Consider the following 15,860-nt stretch of genomic DNA (forward strand, 5'->3'; position numbering starts at 1 on the left):
TTATCAGATTTAAAAAATACAGTAATACATATATGCAAATAAAAATTATTACATTTGAAATATGAAATATATGTATTTGAAAGGGAATATGCAAAAAATGAGGTTAGGTGGTTATATTTCTTATGTTTTATTATTTATCTGACTTTTAAATATAGGGCAGTGTAAATGTTAGGCACAAAATTATTAGTAATGTATCAATAATGTAATGACATGTTGGTAATGGGAAATTAAAAGCTAAGAATGGAAGACATTTGAATTGAATGCTGCAATAACATTAGGCAAATCAATGTATTCTTTTGTATACTGATCTCTCCTTCCCTGTTTTCCTCATTCCCTTCCAAATAACTAAGCCTTAATTAGGTTTCATCCTATGTGTTTGTCTTATATGGCTGGTCATTAATTTTTCTTTTGTACAGAATTAAGTAAAACTGGAGTCCAACATTTATTGAGCAACTGCTCTGGGACAGATAGACTATTAGGTGCTGAGAAATCAAAGGTGAATCATAGGAAATCAAAGAAATTATAATGTAATGGGGGAAGCAGACACACACATGACTATTAAATAATGTTATGGGTACAGTCATGATAAAAAACATTCTAAAAAGAGGAGGGAGTGTATAACTCTGCCTAGGGGAAGGCAGAGGAAGAGAGGTTAAGGGTGATGGGAAAAAGAGAAAGTCCACAAAGATGGTGATGCCAAATACTTCACTGGAATTTGGAGGAAGAGTGAAGTGTTCCAGATCACTGTTTCTCAGACTTTAGTGTGCAGATTACTTGGTGGATATCTTACAGTGCAGATTCTGATTCAGCAAGTTTCGAATGGTTTCTAAGATTCAACATTTCAACAAGGTTCCAGGTAGTTCAAATCCTGTTGGCTTTGAAAATGGAAACAATCCCATACCTCATCATGGAGAAATGAAACAATGTGCTATGTTCACGTATATTCAAATGGCCAGGGGTTCTTGTAGGGTAGATTGTGTTAGGGTAGCTTTGCTCCAGAGCTTGGATTTACCCTGTACTTGTCCATCCGAGTTGGCAACTGTGACAGAACTGCTGACTTCAGGTAACAATAAAGCAGGGAAAAGTAAGCTGAAGAACTGATTAGTTAATTGCCAATTGTGAGAACAAACCAAAGCCAACTTAAGGGCCTGTTCTCATCAGTATGTTCCAAGTCATGAAAGACAAAACAATGGAATTATCTGAGATATGACAGAACTTTAAAGAGACCTGTCAACTGAATGCAGAGTCATCAGTATTTTCTATAAGGAACATTATAGGAGTAATTGGTGAAATTTGAATAAGGTCTCTGTGTAGGTAATAGTGTTAACTTCTTGCTTTTGACCATGGTGTGACTATATAAGAGAATGTTCTTGTTTTTGAAAAAAAATATATTGACATATTTAGAGAGGCATCATGTCAATAACTTAATTTCATTGGAGTTCAGAAAGATAAAGCAAATGTGCTAAAATGTTAACATCTGAGGACTCTGAGGAAAAGGTATATGGGACTTCTTTGTATTATTTCAAGTTTTCTCAAAGTCTGAAATTATGTCAAAACAGGAAGTTTGTTATTTTTTAGAGTGGACAGATGAGAGAGGAACCAACAGCATCACAACCCACACAAGCGAGCCAGCACCTAGGGCTCAGCCTTCTCCCCCAGCACTTCCTCATAGCCAACCCCACTGTCAGTGTGGTCTTACGCTTCAAGCCTGCTTCTGTATCTTTATTTCTACCACTTTCAGTCCAACCTAATGATGATCCCTTCTCTTTACTGTTGAAATAGCCCAATCAATGTTTACTTCCCTTCAATCACTGTAGCAAGTAATATTTTCAATCTAATTACATCACATATGCTTCCCAGCAGATCTTTTAAAATACATGACAAGAGGGAATATTATTTAATAGAGGGCCCTGAAAGCCCTGCCTAGATAGCTTGTCTACAACCTGTTCGTGGTTCTTTTTCACCACGCTACCTTATGCTGCATTACTTGGCTGCTGTTCAGTTCCCAAATTTGTCCTGCTTCCTGGAGCCTTGGGCCTTTCTACCATTCTCTCTTCCTTCCCCTTACATTCATCAGCTATTTCTGTTCATATTTGAAATCTTATCACTCTATCTGGGGAAGCCTTTGCTAGAGCTCTCTTACTATCTAGATACACTCATTATCTTCTATCAGTAGTACTTCTTTTTCCTATCACACATTACTTGCAGTCTCTCAGAGTGCCTGTAAGCTACAGCACATGCAGGGACCATGCCTGTTTTTTGCTCACATTGTATCCCCAAGGTATAACACTGCCTGGCACAAAACTGGCTCTCCAGAGTTACTGATTATATAAATGAAAGGGAAGGGAAGGCAGGAGACAGGAGAGATCTTGGATCAAGATGTATTTTAGGATGGAATTTAGGGGAGGATTTGGGTAAGCAAGAACTGAAAGGCTGAGAGTGTTATTATAATTAGAACAGGTGAAGAGAATGTGTGGCGCTAGACTCTAGATTGCCATGTATTTCCTGCTATTTCAGGAGTCCACTGAAACCTTAAAAACACTGAAGAGTAAGAGGGGAAACATGTAAAGAAAACTTTTAAGTAGAATTCAATAAAAAGCATCAACTTAGAGAAGGTTAAAGTTTCTTCAAAATTTGTTGTGCTTTTAAGACAAGGAAGGTGGTGAGTTCTTTTTAGAACAGATGGGTTGAATTGCCTGGGATTTGCTTTAAAATACTCTAGAAATATTTCCATTGAAATGAGTGGATACAATTGGAACACCAACATGTGACAGACACATATATGTTATAAAACCTAACTCTCACAATTCTAGTTACCCCTTTTTAGAAATGAGTTTGGAATCATGCCTGCCATGTTATTGTACTTTGACATCTTTCTCTGCATTCTTCCTTTGATGATGGTAAGAAATCTTGGGGGTCATCTTAGAATTGTTTACCCTTTTCCCTGAGTGCTTTAAAAAGTTGCTGTTTTCTCCTGCATCTGATTATGCTTTATGTCAATCTGATTCTCATTCCTTTGCAGTAATTTTTTTTTATACCTTCACTGGTACTTTTAGGATGTCTTCATAGTGATATGCTGTATGATTTTTTTTTTGACACAAGTATTACTGAAATCTTAGGGTTCATAACATTGACTGTGGAAAAATTTTGACAATTGTCTCTTCAAATATTGCCTCCCATTCATTCTACTCTCTCCTCTGTTACCCTGTTTTGGTTTATCCTCCTTTATTTTTTTATTTTTTGTATTTCCATCACTCTATTTCCTTGAGTTGTGGAATTACTCTTCCAACCCACTCATTCTGATTTTTAGCTGTGTCTGTTCTGTTATTCCAGCGGTGAGTGATCATCTTGTTTTTAAATATGAACAATTATACCTTCTACTTATGAAGTCTCTCCAGAGACTTCTGCCTGTTTCTCTTGGCAATATTAGTTATTTTGAAGACCCGTTAACTCTGTATTCTGTATATATATTAACTATTTCTTGAGATGGTTCTCCCATTTGTTGTTCCTACTTCCTTGATCTATGCTGTTAGTATTGAGAGTTTCGGAGTCTTGATTGTGTTCTCATCTTTTTGATATTCACTGTTGAGACTGTTCTGCCACTGCTTTTTATAGGATCCTTTTCATGGAAGAGGTAGAAATTTGCACTCTATACTATTTTCAGAGGCAGTTAAGGATGAGCAGGACATTGTTTCAAAGTGGGGCATTTATACATTGCCGTACTATCCACTCATCCATTTCTGTGCTCAGGCCTCATCCAGGACCCTGGCTGAGGTGTTGGCATGCGTAGTCATTCTGTCAGTTGCTCCAGGTAATATTCCTGCCCAGTTTTTCTTCCAGGTCTAGAGCCCCTTTGATTTTGATCACATTTTTTGTGGCAGTAATTTCCCACATGCTTTTACAGTTTGCTCTTCGAATTTCACAAGGTATTAGTCTTTCAGAGAGTCCTCACAAATTCTGCTCTACTTACAAGTTTCTTCTTTTGTCTGCTAGGGTGTTTGTAAATGTGCAGACCTGTGCATGGTTTATGTATACAAATGCTGCCTATCATTTCTAGGGTGCTTTGTCATCTTGAAATCTCGGTCACTTTTGGTAGGCCATACTTTTTTCCAGTGTTGGTGAGAAATTGGCACTTCAGCCTACATTATTTCTTTCTCTGTTCCTTTCCATATTGCACAGCATTTCAAAAAGAAGCCAATTTGGTTATTAATCCAGTACTGGAAATATGAGGTTCAGATAGAAACAGTAATCACAATGAAACTAACATGTACTGCATACTTATGTGAGATAGCCTTCTAGTGACTATTACAGGAATTAACTCACTTAATCCTCATAATCCCACAATAGCTTTTATTATTCCTATCTTATAAATAAGGCAACTGAGGGACAGATATTAAGTGGCTTAAAGTTTTAAAAAAGTAATTGCTTTAAAAAAGTCAAAGACAAATATCCTATGATGTCACATATATATGGAATCTAAAAAAAATGATACAAATGAACTTATTTACAAAACAGAAATAGACTCAAACATAGAAAACGAATTTACGGATACTAAGAGGGAGAGGGGGAGGGATAAATTAGGAGTTTGGAGTTAACAGATACACAGTACTATATATGAAATAGATAATCAAGCATCTACTGTATAGCACAGGGAACTGTACTCAGTATCTTATAATAATCTGTAATTTCCATAATCTGAAAAATCTGAATCACTATGCTGTACACTTGAAATTAACCCAATATTGGAAATCAGTTATACTTCAGTTTAAAAACAAAGAATGGTGTTGGCAGTCAAGAGGCTGATGAAACTGGTTCTTGCTCTCAAGAGATCCCAGTCTATTGTGATTCTGTAATGTTACTTAGTCCTGAATTATTCCCAGATTTAAGGGATTTAAGAACTAAGGATTCAGATCCTATTCAGCCAAGATTTACAGATCTGAACAAGTCTTCTCCACAAAATTTGGTAATTTAGAAAAATGAGATCTCCTTTCCTCTTCATCCTCCTCAAAATAATGGAGCAACTATAGGAAACTGGGCACTTACTGAAGATGTTTTTAATGAATCTTATTCTGGGTATTTTCAGTTTAGGAGTATTTCATCTTGGTATGTACTTATTTCATTATATGTAATTTTGGACTGGTATATTAATATTCTGCAGTATTACAAAGTAAAAACAGATAAACATGTTCATTATCTGTTTGTGTTAAGGAACTAAAACTTCACATTTCCTTTCTTTTCCATTTGTTTTAGTCCATAATACTTCTCTGAATCAGTGGAGAAATGGATATTCTCCTATATGCAAGCCTCAAATAAGGTCAGACCCTTCTGCACAGCTGTTACAGGGAAGAAAGAAAAGACACTTGAGTGAAACAGCACTAGGTAGGTTAAAATGAGGACATGAGCTCTAGCACTAAAAACTGAAAATAAAAAATTCTCATCTCCATATGCTGCCTCATGGGAGTTCATAATCCAAGTCACTAATTACACAAAATATCCATGGTTTATGAACGTGGTAACAGCATATTCAAGAAGTCAGTTCAGAATTATTTGTGGACTGGGAATCCATCCACTTCATGGCAATTATGGATTTCCTTCCTATGTTTCCTAATTATTTTCTACTAACTGTCCTTCTGGACAAGACTTAGTCTCCAACCTTGTATTCTAGATTCAAAATATGTCAGGACAGGTTGCCTTTTAGAAATTCATTAATTACCATTTCTGGTACCTATTGTGGAGATGTTGATTCACTGATGCTCCCTCAGAATTTTGAGAAATTGGATGAGATTCATCTAAAATAACTCAACCACCTAGTTCAGTTCCCCTGAGGAGCTTACAGTCACTACGGATATCTCTGAAACCAGAACTCTGCAAATAATGCAAAGTGAGTTGGTTATGGGGACTTGTGACAAGATAGTGTCAATAATTATTGCAAATGATAAAATTAAAATGTAACTGGAAAGATATATATTAAATAACATGTTATCTGTAGACCCTACCAGTTCTTGTTCATTGTCCTAGTGAAAATAGCAATATATACGTTCATCAAGTATTACCTAGGTGTAGTACATCAGTACACCCAATAAATTAGAAACTATTTATACCCAAGATGTACTGGACTGTAATTATACATGAGGGATTTAACATATTTATCACTATTGCCTCTAGAAATCCCACCATAACAGACCAAGTCACTACCTGATACCACTACCTGATCAACTAGTGTGGCACAAAATGAACAAACTCCCACCCACATCCAGAGATTTCATTATGCTTTTTGGTACCTTAATCTTAAGACAGCCAAGAGTCACCTAGCTTTCGAAGAACTTTCATTCATGTTTACTGAACTATAGGGAAATTTGTATCTTAACATAAAAATACATTATAAATGTAAAGTGTTTCCCTTGAATTGACAGACCTAACTTTGAGTTTGATGGAAATACAGGGATAGAAGAAAAAGCAAATGCTATACTACAAAGAACTAGACAACTCTTGAAAGTGCAGGACACCTGCTCTAGTCTTTAACAAGTCAATGTCATAAGAAATGAACTCTAGTTCTAAATTATAATAAACCTAGGAGACAACCAATTTCAATATGTAGATAATGATTTGAATAAACTACCAGCCAGAAATGACATCTTCAAACAACTGAAGCAATATGGACTGTATATTAAATTTTATGTTCCACAGAAAATGATTAATATCTGTGCTAAAGCAAAACAAATAAGGGCTGTACATAAACTTATACTCACAAATAGGAAAGCAGAACAAGTGGAAAAAAGGAACATGGAAGAAACAGAAAATAACAAAGTTGGAAGTAAACTTCTAATCAATATCCTGAGAAAAGAGAAATTTCGTTCCTGAAATAGGATCCTATAAAAAAATGAATAAAAGAGAAAAAGAACTTTTAGAATAAGTACTTCAATAGGAGAATGTTTCAAAAATCAGTAGAACAGTCATAAGATCCAGATAAGGAAATCTCCCAAAAAGCAGAACAAAAGGTCAAAGATAACAAAAATATGAGAGAATAAAGAAGAAAATTAAGAGGTAAGTTTTAGAGGTTCAACTTCAGAAGAATTACAGAAAACACGAAGAGAGTAAAAGGAAATGACGTTAAAGAAATGTAAGATGCATTGAATAAAAACTGTCACGACCCCAGAAAATGTAAATTGTGGCAAGGATTATGGGTAAGATTCTTTTCATTTCCTTTTTTTCTTTTTGATACATGAATTTAAAAAATAAGGAATAGCATGTTACCTAACTAGGAAAAGAGAAATTCTAATACCTTCCAGTTACATTTAATGTATGACATTCTCAATGGTTCTTTCCATGGCAGGAGAAAGAACTAGATTTGAAGAATATGCTTTTCAACGCACAGAACCAGGATCTCATAGCAATTTTACTGCAGTTACTAATGTCAATGTACTATCAAGAACCCAGAATTCATCATCACAAGTAGGTTTTTTTGTACAGTGAACTTTAAAAGATGCGTTATAGCCTTTTAAAAATCAGCTGACTGATGTTAAAAAAAACTTACAATGTATTCTAATCTATAACAGCCATATTTACTAGCACATAATTAGCATATTTAGAATTATTAGGAAGCAATAAATTTGATTAAGCTTTTTTTTTACTAGGGAGCTAATTGTTCATTAATCCTTGGTTATGGCTTTTTTTGTGTTAAAAACTTCATAACCATCCTTACTCCTTAACATGAAGCTAAACATAATCTTGCTACTAAGAATCTAGCATTTGTGTTGTTCTTACATTGTTTTGTTATTTGGTCAGGGTGTAGAGGTCAAAAAGTGGGAGAATTTAGAAAAAACAGCATGAAATTCAGGGACCAGGAACACATAAATGAAGACTGTAAAAATGATCTTTATTAAATGGCTTAAACTATTTAATTTTATAGCCTTTCCTAATTAGCAAGTTTGTTAAAAGATCATTTCATTGACATTTAGGGTCCTTTATGGTACTCCCTTCTGATAAGTTTTGCATCTTAAGGCATTCATATTTTTTATGGTCTTAAAAACAGGCTTGTATGTGTGTACACACAAATGTACACTGTATACTTGCCAAAATGGATTCTATTAGTTTATAGAAAATAGGTATGCCTTGGTTTTCAGATGCACTGTCATACTGTCTTATATAATTTGTGGAAGGATCATCACAGGTAACCAAGTACTACTGTAAAACTACTGTAATCCTATTTTGCAGAATACTGCACGGAGGAGATTGCGAAGCGAGAGCTCTTATGACATAGATAATATTGTAATTCCCATGTCATTAGTGGCCCCAGCTAAGTTAGAGAAACTCCAATATAAGGAAATACTCACTCCAAGGTATGTATACTTCTTTTTTATTAAGAATTGGGAATTACTAAGGCTTACTTTGGCACTTTTTTCATTCAATATTTAGTTATCTATTATGTACACAGCACTAAAAGCTATGTTAGGGGTGTAAATAATTATAGTAACAAATAGTCCTTGCTGTTTAAAATGGAGGTTTGCACAAGGTTGCAAAAGTTTTCAAAGAAAGCAATTATCTGCATAGGGTATTCACTGTAAGACAATAAACACCTGTGACAACAAAAATAGCATTTTGATGTATTTCCAGATCAGAAATAAACACATCAAAAAGCAAGATGAATGGGAAGACTGGGAAGACATCATGAAGGAGGGGAAGGTAGAGTGTATTCACATAGGGAGAGCACAACACAGGCACAGAGACAGACAAGTGTGGAAGGATAAGCCGGAGACTGGTTTTGTAGTGCGATAAAGGAAACACAGGCTCAAAAAGAACCAGATCGTGGAGGTTCTTGAATGCCATACACAGATGCTTCCTGCTGGCAGTGAAGTTAAGCCAGCAATGAAGAAAGCAGTTTTTATAAATCTGGCACCATAAGCAAGAGACAGAAAAGGATGGAAAGAGATACATGAGCTGGGTGACAACTATATTAATTCCTCCCCATCTGTATTCTAGCTAATTTCTAATTCTCTTATTCATAATTACTTTGAGGTATGTAGAGAACTCTTAATACTTTAGGAAGCATTATGAGAGTTCCTACAGAGAACCTGCTGATATATTCCACGTAAGTAAGGAATACTTTCTGTGGCTATGATGTTCTGTAGCAACAGTGTTTTTCAATGGCAGTGGCAGGCTGGAGCTAGCTGGTTGAGCTGGTTGTTTACTACATAGGAATCTGATCCAGTTGTTCAACCCACCAAAGGCCATGATGGAAGTCTTCACACAAAGAAATTGGCAACTACTACAAGTCAGAGCTTTTCCCCTCTTTTTTGAGCCAGTTTATCAGCATACCACGGACTTATTTCAAAATTAGTACATTCTAAGGTATAAAAAGCAGCTACGCAGAAGAGACTGTTGTAAGGCCAAAAGTAAGGCCTTATCTTCTGTCTTCTTTCTCATAACACAAATATTTTATCTTTCTAAAAAATGTACTAAAATAAAACCATTTGAATTATGGAAGTCCCAAGGAAAGAAAACATTACTGCATTAGCTGTGCTTAGAGAATAAAATTGCTACATTTAGATACACAAAAGCATTTGAAATTGGTTTCTATCTCTTCAACAGTTGGCGGATGGTTGTTCTTCAGCCTTTGGATGAATATAACTTAGGTGAAGAGGTAAGCTGCCTTTCACTTATGGGGTAATTGCACTTTACAATATTATGAAGCCTCCTTAATTTAGTATTTAAGGAAAAGGGAAATATAAGCCCTTTAACAGACACTGATTTTCACTTATGAAAAGTGCCTCATTAAGGGTATCAATGTGATAAGAAATGGTTTTGTGCAGGTTTGACTGCTTACATGAATCGTTGAATTTATGAATATCTGTATTCATTCCCAATATTAGATTTAGTCTTCATAGTCAAGCCTACAATGCCATATTCAAAATCTTGGGAACAAACTGCTTTTGGATTTGGAAAATTTTAGACTTTAGAAAATTAATGTGCATACATCATGTAATACATGCAGGCAGTCTAAGACAGCTCTCATAATCAAATATTCAGGTTTCTATAGTGAAATATTTATAGGAAATGGAATAGCTTCACATCTTTTCAGATCAGGCTGTCACCAAATGATTTATGAACACTTGTTTTTTTCAGATTTTTGTAACTGCAGGAAAGAGATTGTGGACCTGTATGGATAAAACTTACAATTAAGAAAAATTACAAGGAAAAATACTATAGAACCAAACTAATTCCAAAGTGGTAGTCTGACTGAATTACTGCATTCTGTTCTTATTTTGTAGTTGGCTTTATTCCTTTGATAACTATGTAAGTTTAAAAAGCTAAAGCTCTGTTCTTAGAAACAATGAACAGTACATACATGTAAACTTTTAAAAACTTAAAAAACAAAAAAAAAACTTGAAAAAAACCCCCCAAAAACCAGTGATAGTCTTTAGAAGCAGTATTATATAAGACATTGTTTCCAATAGTCTTTCTGTGCCAACTGATGTTTTTCAGCAACCAAAATTTATGTCTCTTTGATGCAGTTCCCTCTTTTAATGCACTCTTCCCTAGTTCAGAATGATCCTAGCCAGAAAACCCAAATTCAAAAACACAACCAACGCCTTAGAACTCCAGATAAGTAACTCAAATTCTCACTTATCTCAGACCGTTTTACTTTTGACATTACTATATCAAAGTTTTGAACAAAGCATTAAGAATATTTTATGTAAATGGGAAGAAGCACTGTGAACCTATATTTAGTCTAGGCAGCTATTCATACTCTAGATAAGTCTTCAAATGTGACCCAATAGTGAAAAAAGTTTTTAACTTCCTCTTCAATTTGTAACATTTGTTCTCATGACTTATACTGCATTTATTTTAGTTTTCTTCCTATTGTTCTCTTGATGAGGAACTTTGACACTTGTTTTCATATTTCAAAATGTTCCTGATAAAAGCAAAACTTTAATTTCTTATTTTTAATTCCAGATAGAAGATCTCTCTGATGAAGTCTTCTCCTTAAGACACAAAAAATATGAAGAGAGAGAGCAGGCCAGATGGTCACTGTGGGAGCAAAGCAAATGGCACAGAAGAAACAGCAGGCAGGTGTTGTCAATTGAAACCCAAACCGTCAGCTCCACGTGGACTCTACAGAAGTTCTGTATGAATGAGGGAGACCATTATAAAGGCAGGAAACACACATGTATAAACATATAACATCAGCTGTCTGTGCACTAGAAGTGAAGCACTGCATATACTGAGCTTACATTTAAAACATATTCAGGCTAATTACATAAATGAGGAGGAGTTCTTCTATTTTATTCCACTGTTTCTCATGCTTATCGTCAGCTTCAGGAATAGAGTTAACTGAGCAAATAATGTGAAAACTGCCCCTAGATAAAGCAGATCAGTTCAGTGTACTGTAATAGTGGACCTAACACTAGGGGTTAAAATCTATAACGTAACCACTTCAAAATGTTTTCCTTAGAAAGAAACAAAAACTTCAAGAAAACTATCCAGTCTAAAAAGTAAATTGTCTAAAGTACTTTGAACATGACTTTGAGGGAAGGTGGGATAAATCCTAAAAACATGATTAGTAATTATGTAGTTGAGAAAATCCCTGGTATTTTATATTGTAACATTGGATGATTTTTTAATATACAGCCAGAACTCAAAACGCAAGAGCACATTGAAATCTGATAGTCACTTAAGTGTGGGGTGTCTCCAATTTATTCAGTAATATTATCCCAACATGCATCAGATTCCATTCTCATCTTTTTCCACATTCCAGGGATATCACTTTCCAGAAGTATAGAAGAAAATGTAAATTTAGTCCTTCATGGATGACATTATAATAATAGAATACTCTTTGGAACTCAGACTGTAAGGGTCAATTAACTGTCTTTTTTTGCTTTCTGGAAAATAAAAAACACCTCAAACTTGTAACAAAACCACTATTATAATTTGCCTAAAGATTTCATAAAATACTGTGTAAGTCTTTGAGCTGTGAAGGTATTTAAATGATGAAATTGTAAAAATCTTTTCTGCAGAACTGTTTAAAGACAAGCTACCAAGTTAAATTGACTTAGTGTCATCTTGGGTTGTTTCTAAAATGTTAAGACCTCAACAAATTATCTTGATTTTCTTGCTAGAGCTTACAGTAAAAATGTTGAAGGACAAGACTTGCTTTTGAAAGAATACCCTAATGACTTCAGTGGTGGGCAGCACTGTGCTGCCGGGAGTCCCGCCGAGCCTCCGCCGTCAGAGAGCCAGGAGCCGAGTGCGCATGGCTCCCCCTCACTAAATGAAAGTCAAGAAATCAAGGTAAGTGTAATACACATAACTGGCTAAACCGCTTTTTAATTGACTTTTAACTTTGACAAACTTGTTTATAGAATTGCTTGTTGCTAATTAAGGATTCATCGTTATGTAACACATTCAGTAGACAATCCAGTACAGAATGCTGGGAATCAGAGGATCTGCATTCCAGCATTCTAGTTCCATCACTAACTACACTTTCCTGTCTTTGTAACATGTCATTACTAATTCCACCGATTCACTCATGTGTTAAAAAACGGGGATTCTATCAAAGTATCATTACAAACCAAATCAGATTAAAGAGAACAGCACCTGGCACATTGTAAATGTTATTAGGTATTTCTCTTCCCCTTATAAAAGATTTTTGTTTCCCCATACGTCCAGTTCTAACCTCAACGGCAGTGTTTTCTAACACTACACCTATAAAGTGTACTTCTTGCCCTCTTCTTCATAAGTAGGTGTTGGAAAAGAAGAACCACATCTAGAGAGAGCGGAGACTACAGATATTAATAGGCAAGTCACAGAAAGCTCGGGGAAGGAAAGGTCAAAGGTGTCTGTAATAACGATGGGGTGAAAATGGAGATGCTGAAGTAGAAGATGCAAACACTGTTAAAAGGCCTACCCAAAGTACTCCTGGGCTGAAAATGAAGACCAGTGTCCTAATGACAGCGGTCTTCTCTTCGTGGCAGAGGCAAAGTGAAAAACTTAACTCCCAAAGGTCCCTAAGTAATCCTCAGTATGTACCATTTTGAGTTGCTAAATACATATGACCAAATGAAAATGTGTACATTTATGTGCTAAAGAATAGAACAATGGTCATGACAAAATTAACATCTATAGATTACTTGAGACAGGAATTTAAAAATAAATTAGTTAAAACTTAACTTGAAAATGTTTTGTCTTTCAGTCTTTGTGGTGGGAACGACGGGCTTTTCCACTGAAGGATGAAGACACACAAGCCTTATTATGCCAAGATGAAAAAAACGATCAGATTGAAAGATCGAGCCCAGCTTTCCATGGTGTAGCCTTCTGTACTAGTGCAGCAGAGAATGGCCATCATCCGAAAAGGCAGGCGGATGGAATGGAAGTGTACAAAACCTTTGGTCTAGGACTTACTCATGTTAAAAAAAATAGGTGACAGGGAACAGGTTAAGAAAACTATGTAACTGAATGGAAAACAGGAGAAAAAAATGAGCCCTGTTCTTCACCCTCCACCCCACCACAGCCACAATTCCAGAGTAAGAGCATGTAGTGCATGTATTAGCTTTTATGCTGTCCGTGAAACAGGCAAGTTATGTCTCATTTTCCTTCTTGAACCATAGGAATATCTAGCTTCTCACCCACAGACAAGTGCTAGTCATTTGTGTTTATGATACAAATCACAAGCACCAAAAAATTAACTGCTGCAATTTGTTATCAGATCACATTACTGGGTAAATAATACTTTTTAAAACGACCTTATACCCACACATACCTGTGCATCACTGACAGATCTTTTTTCTATACACATGGTAATTCTTTAAACTGTCTCAGAAGTATATTAAGAATATACAAATGCATGTGTATAGACTATACATGCATACATATACACACATATGTAGTTTTAAAAAACACTGGCAGTGACCACTCTACTTGAAAATGCATGTATGAACTACCCCATGAAATATAAACTGCACTATAAATAAGGAAGCACAAGTTTCCAATGGTAATGGACATCTAAAAGTCCTGACTAAGGAAAAGAATTCTTTAAAAAAAAAAAAACATGTTTAACCAATAGAAGTTATTTATGGAAATTTCTTTACCAAATAACAAATCTGAAATCACTGATGATACCTATTGGATTAAATATAAAAGTTATTTTCTATTCACTCCTAACAGAATAAGACAAGCAAAGTAGAGTTAAATATTGGTGTATTTTAAATACTATCATATCTTTTAAAACTCACCATGAGTTTATCTATTTTCTGTATCTCATGAAGAGAAGACACCAACTTAAAATGAGCAACAAACAGGAAATTCCTGTTAGTTAGTATACTGTTGTACTTCTAGTTAATTTGGTCATTCCTTACCATAGTTTATCCAAATAAGCATCTATTCTTACTTGTATCCTAGAAAGAGGATTAAAATTTTTAAAAGGATAACGCTTCAATACTGGATATTGGAGTATCCATTAAGTAAAATTCCTTTTGAAGCTATTACATCATTTTTTCTATGTAAAAGTTGAGAACAATTTATATGAATTGCTTTTGCTCATGTAATAAAAGGTTATTCAAGTTGTAGTACCCATATAACTGACAATCCTAGCCATTTGGCCTAATCTGGGGTATTTGACACCAAGTTTTTGTTAGGGATTAGAAATTATATTGGTCCCTGTAAAGAAGAAAAAAGAATTTCCGGTTCAATACTGACAAATTTTTGCTTGTAGTTTTACTGTACATTTATTTTTTAAAAAAGAAAACAAAAGCCAGAACAGATCCAAGTTGTCCAGGCAAATAAACTCATATCTTTTTGTCATGTCTGATATTATAATCGTCTATGTAAGTTTTTTAATTAAAGTTATTTCTATATGCCTTGTGTTGTCTGATTTGATTAAATGCCATCCATCTATGGCACAAGCTTTTCCTAAGCCAAAATAAAAAAAGTAAGAAACAAATTTTTACCTCACAACATAGAAGAAACCAAGCAAGCTCTGTTCTGTGCTTTAAGTGCTAACATTCTTATTTTTCAAACCTTATTTTCCAAAACTCGTAGCAGCCTGAAAAAGCTTAATGACAGTGCGCCTGTTATTTCCTGCCATGTGTTTTACACAGCAAGAGCATTTACAACAATAAAGTGGCTAATATATATCCACTGTCAAAATGTAATCTGGGACACAATTATAAATATTTAGTTTATGGATTAACTCTGTACCTTGTTATACCTTAGCCTACCTGGTCCTTCTTGGATTAATGAAATATATATCCTTGGGGTCAAAATCCATAGTTGCAGAATATTCTCAGTCATCTGGTTCTGCTACAGGGTAAAGTTAGACTGAAAATAAGACAATGTTAAGTACAAGAAGCTTCCTTGTGTAATCCACCTCACAAGGGCTCCATCTGTAAAGAGTACAGACCAGAAATTCTATGCTCTACTGGGTCCTTTCCATGGTACCAGCCTGCTGACAAGCTTTAACATCTTCATTTTTAAAATGGGGACAAAAATACCTGTCCTACCACTCATAGGACAGATTTGTAGGACTGATGAGATTGTATCAATGTACTTTATGATCTACAAAACAAATTCATATAATGATAGCTATACTTCATATTGCACATTCTCAAGTCTACTAGCCTACAATTCTAGGACTAGTAGTGGAAGCTTTACATATAAAATGCTCTCTTAATCCTCAATACAACCCTACATTGTTATTGTAATTATATTCAATCTATAAATCAGTTAAGAGAAACTCAAAGAGGTTGATTAGTTTGATGTGCGAAGGTCAAATAATTGGAAAGGGGAAAGAGTCAGGATTCAACTTACTATTACCTCCAAAAAGGCTTCCATTCTTTTCAGTCCAGAGTAGCAAAACATTTTATGTC

The 15,860-nt window shown here is 35.0% G+C and overlaps 1 protein-coding gene across 5 annotated transcripts in view; it reads left to right on the plus strand.

Annotated features, from left to right (window-relative positions):
* The window catches only part of KANSL1L (KAT8 regulatory NSL complex subunit 1 like), a 112,943-nt gene extending 98,094 nt beyond the window's left edge, over positions 1-14,849 (plus strand). For all 5 annotated transcript variants that reach the window (XM_031451848.2, XM_031451845.2, XM_031451847.2 and 2 more), the window contains 7 exons: positions 5,251-5,379; positions 7,334-7,452; positions 8,215-8,339; positions 9,589-9,640; positions 10,954-11,066; positions 12,117-12,288; positions 13,190-14,849. In XM_031451848.2, coding sequence (XP_031307708.1) covers positions 5,251-5,379; positions 7,334-7,452; positions 8,215-8,339; positions 9,589-9,640; positions 10,954-11,066; positions 12,117-12,288; positions 13,190-13,420 — 941 coding nt within the window. In that variant the 3' untranslated portion in view covers positions 13,421-14,849. The remainder of the gene's footprint in view (positions 1-5,250; positions 5,380-7,333; positions 7,453-8,214; positions 8,340-9,588; positions 9,641-10,953; positions 11,067-12,116; positions 12,289-13,189) is intronic.
* The last annotated feature ends 1,011 nt before the right edge of the window (positions 14,850-15,860 follow it).

Source organism: Camelus dromedarius, chromosome 4 (genome assembly GCF_036321535.1).
Source record: "Camelus dromedarius isolate mCamDro1 chromosome 4, mCamDro1.pat, whole genome shotgun sequence".
Lineage (NCBI taxonomy): Eukaryota > Metazoa > Chordata > Mammalia > Artiodactyla > Camelidae > Camelus > Camelus dromedarius.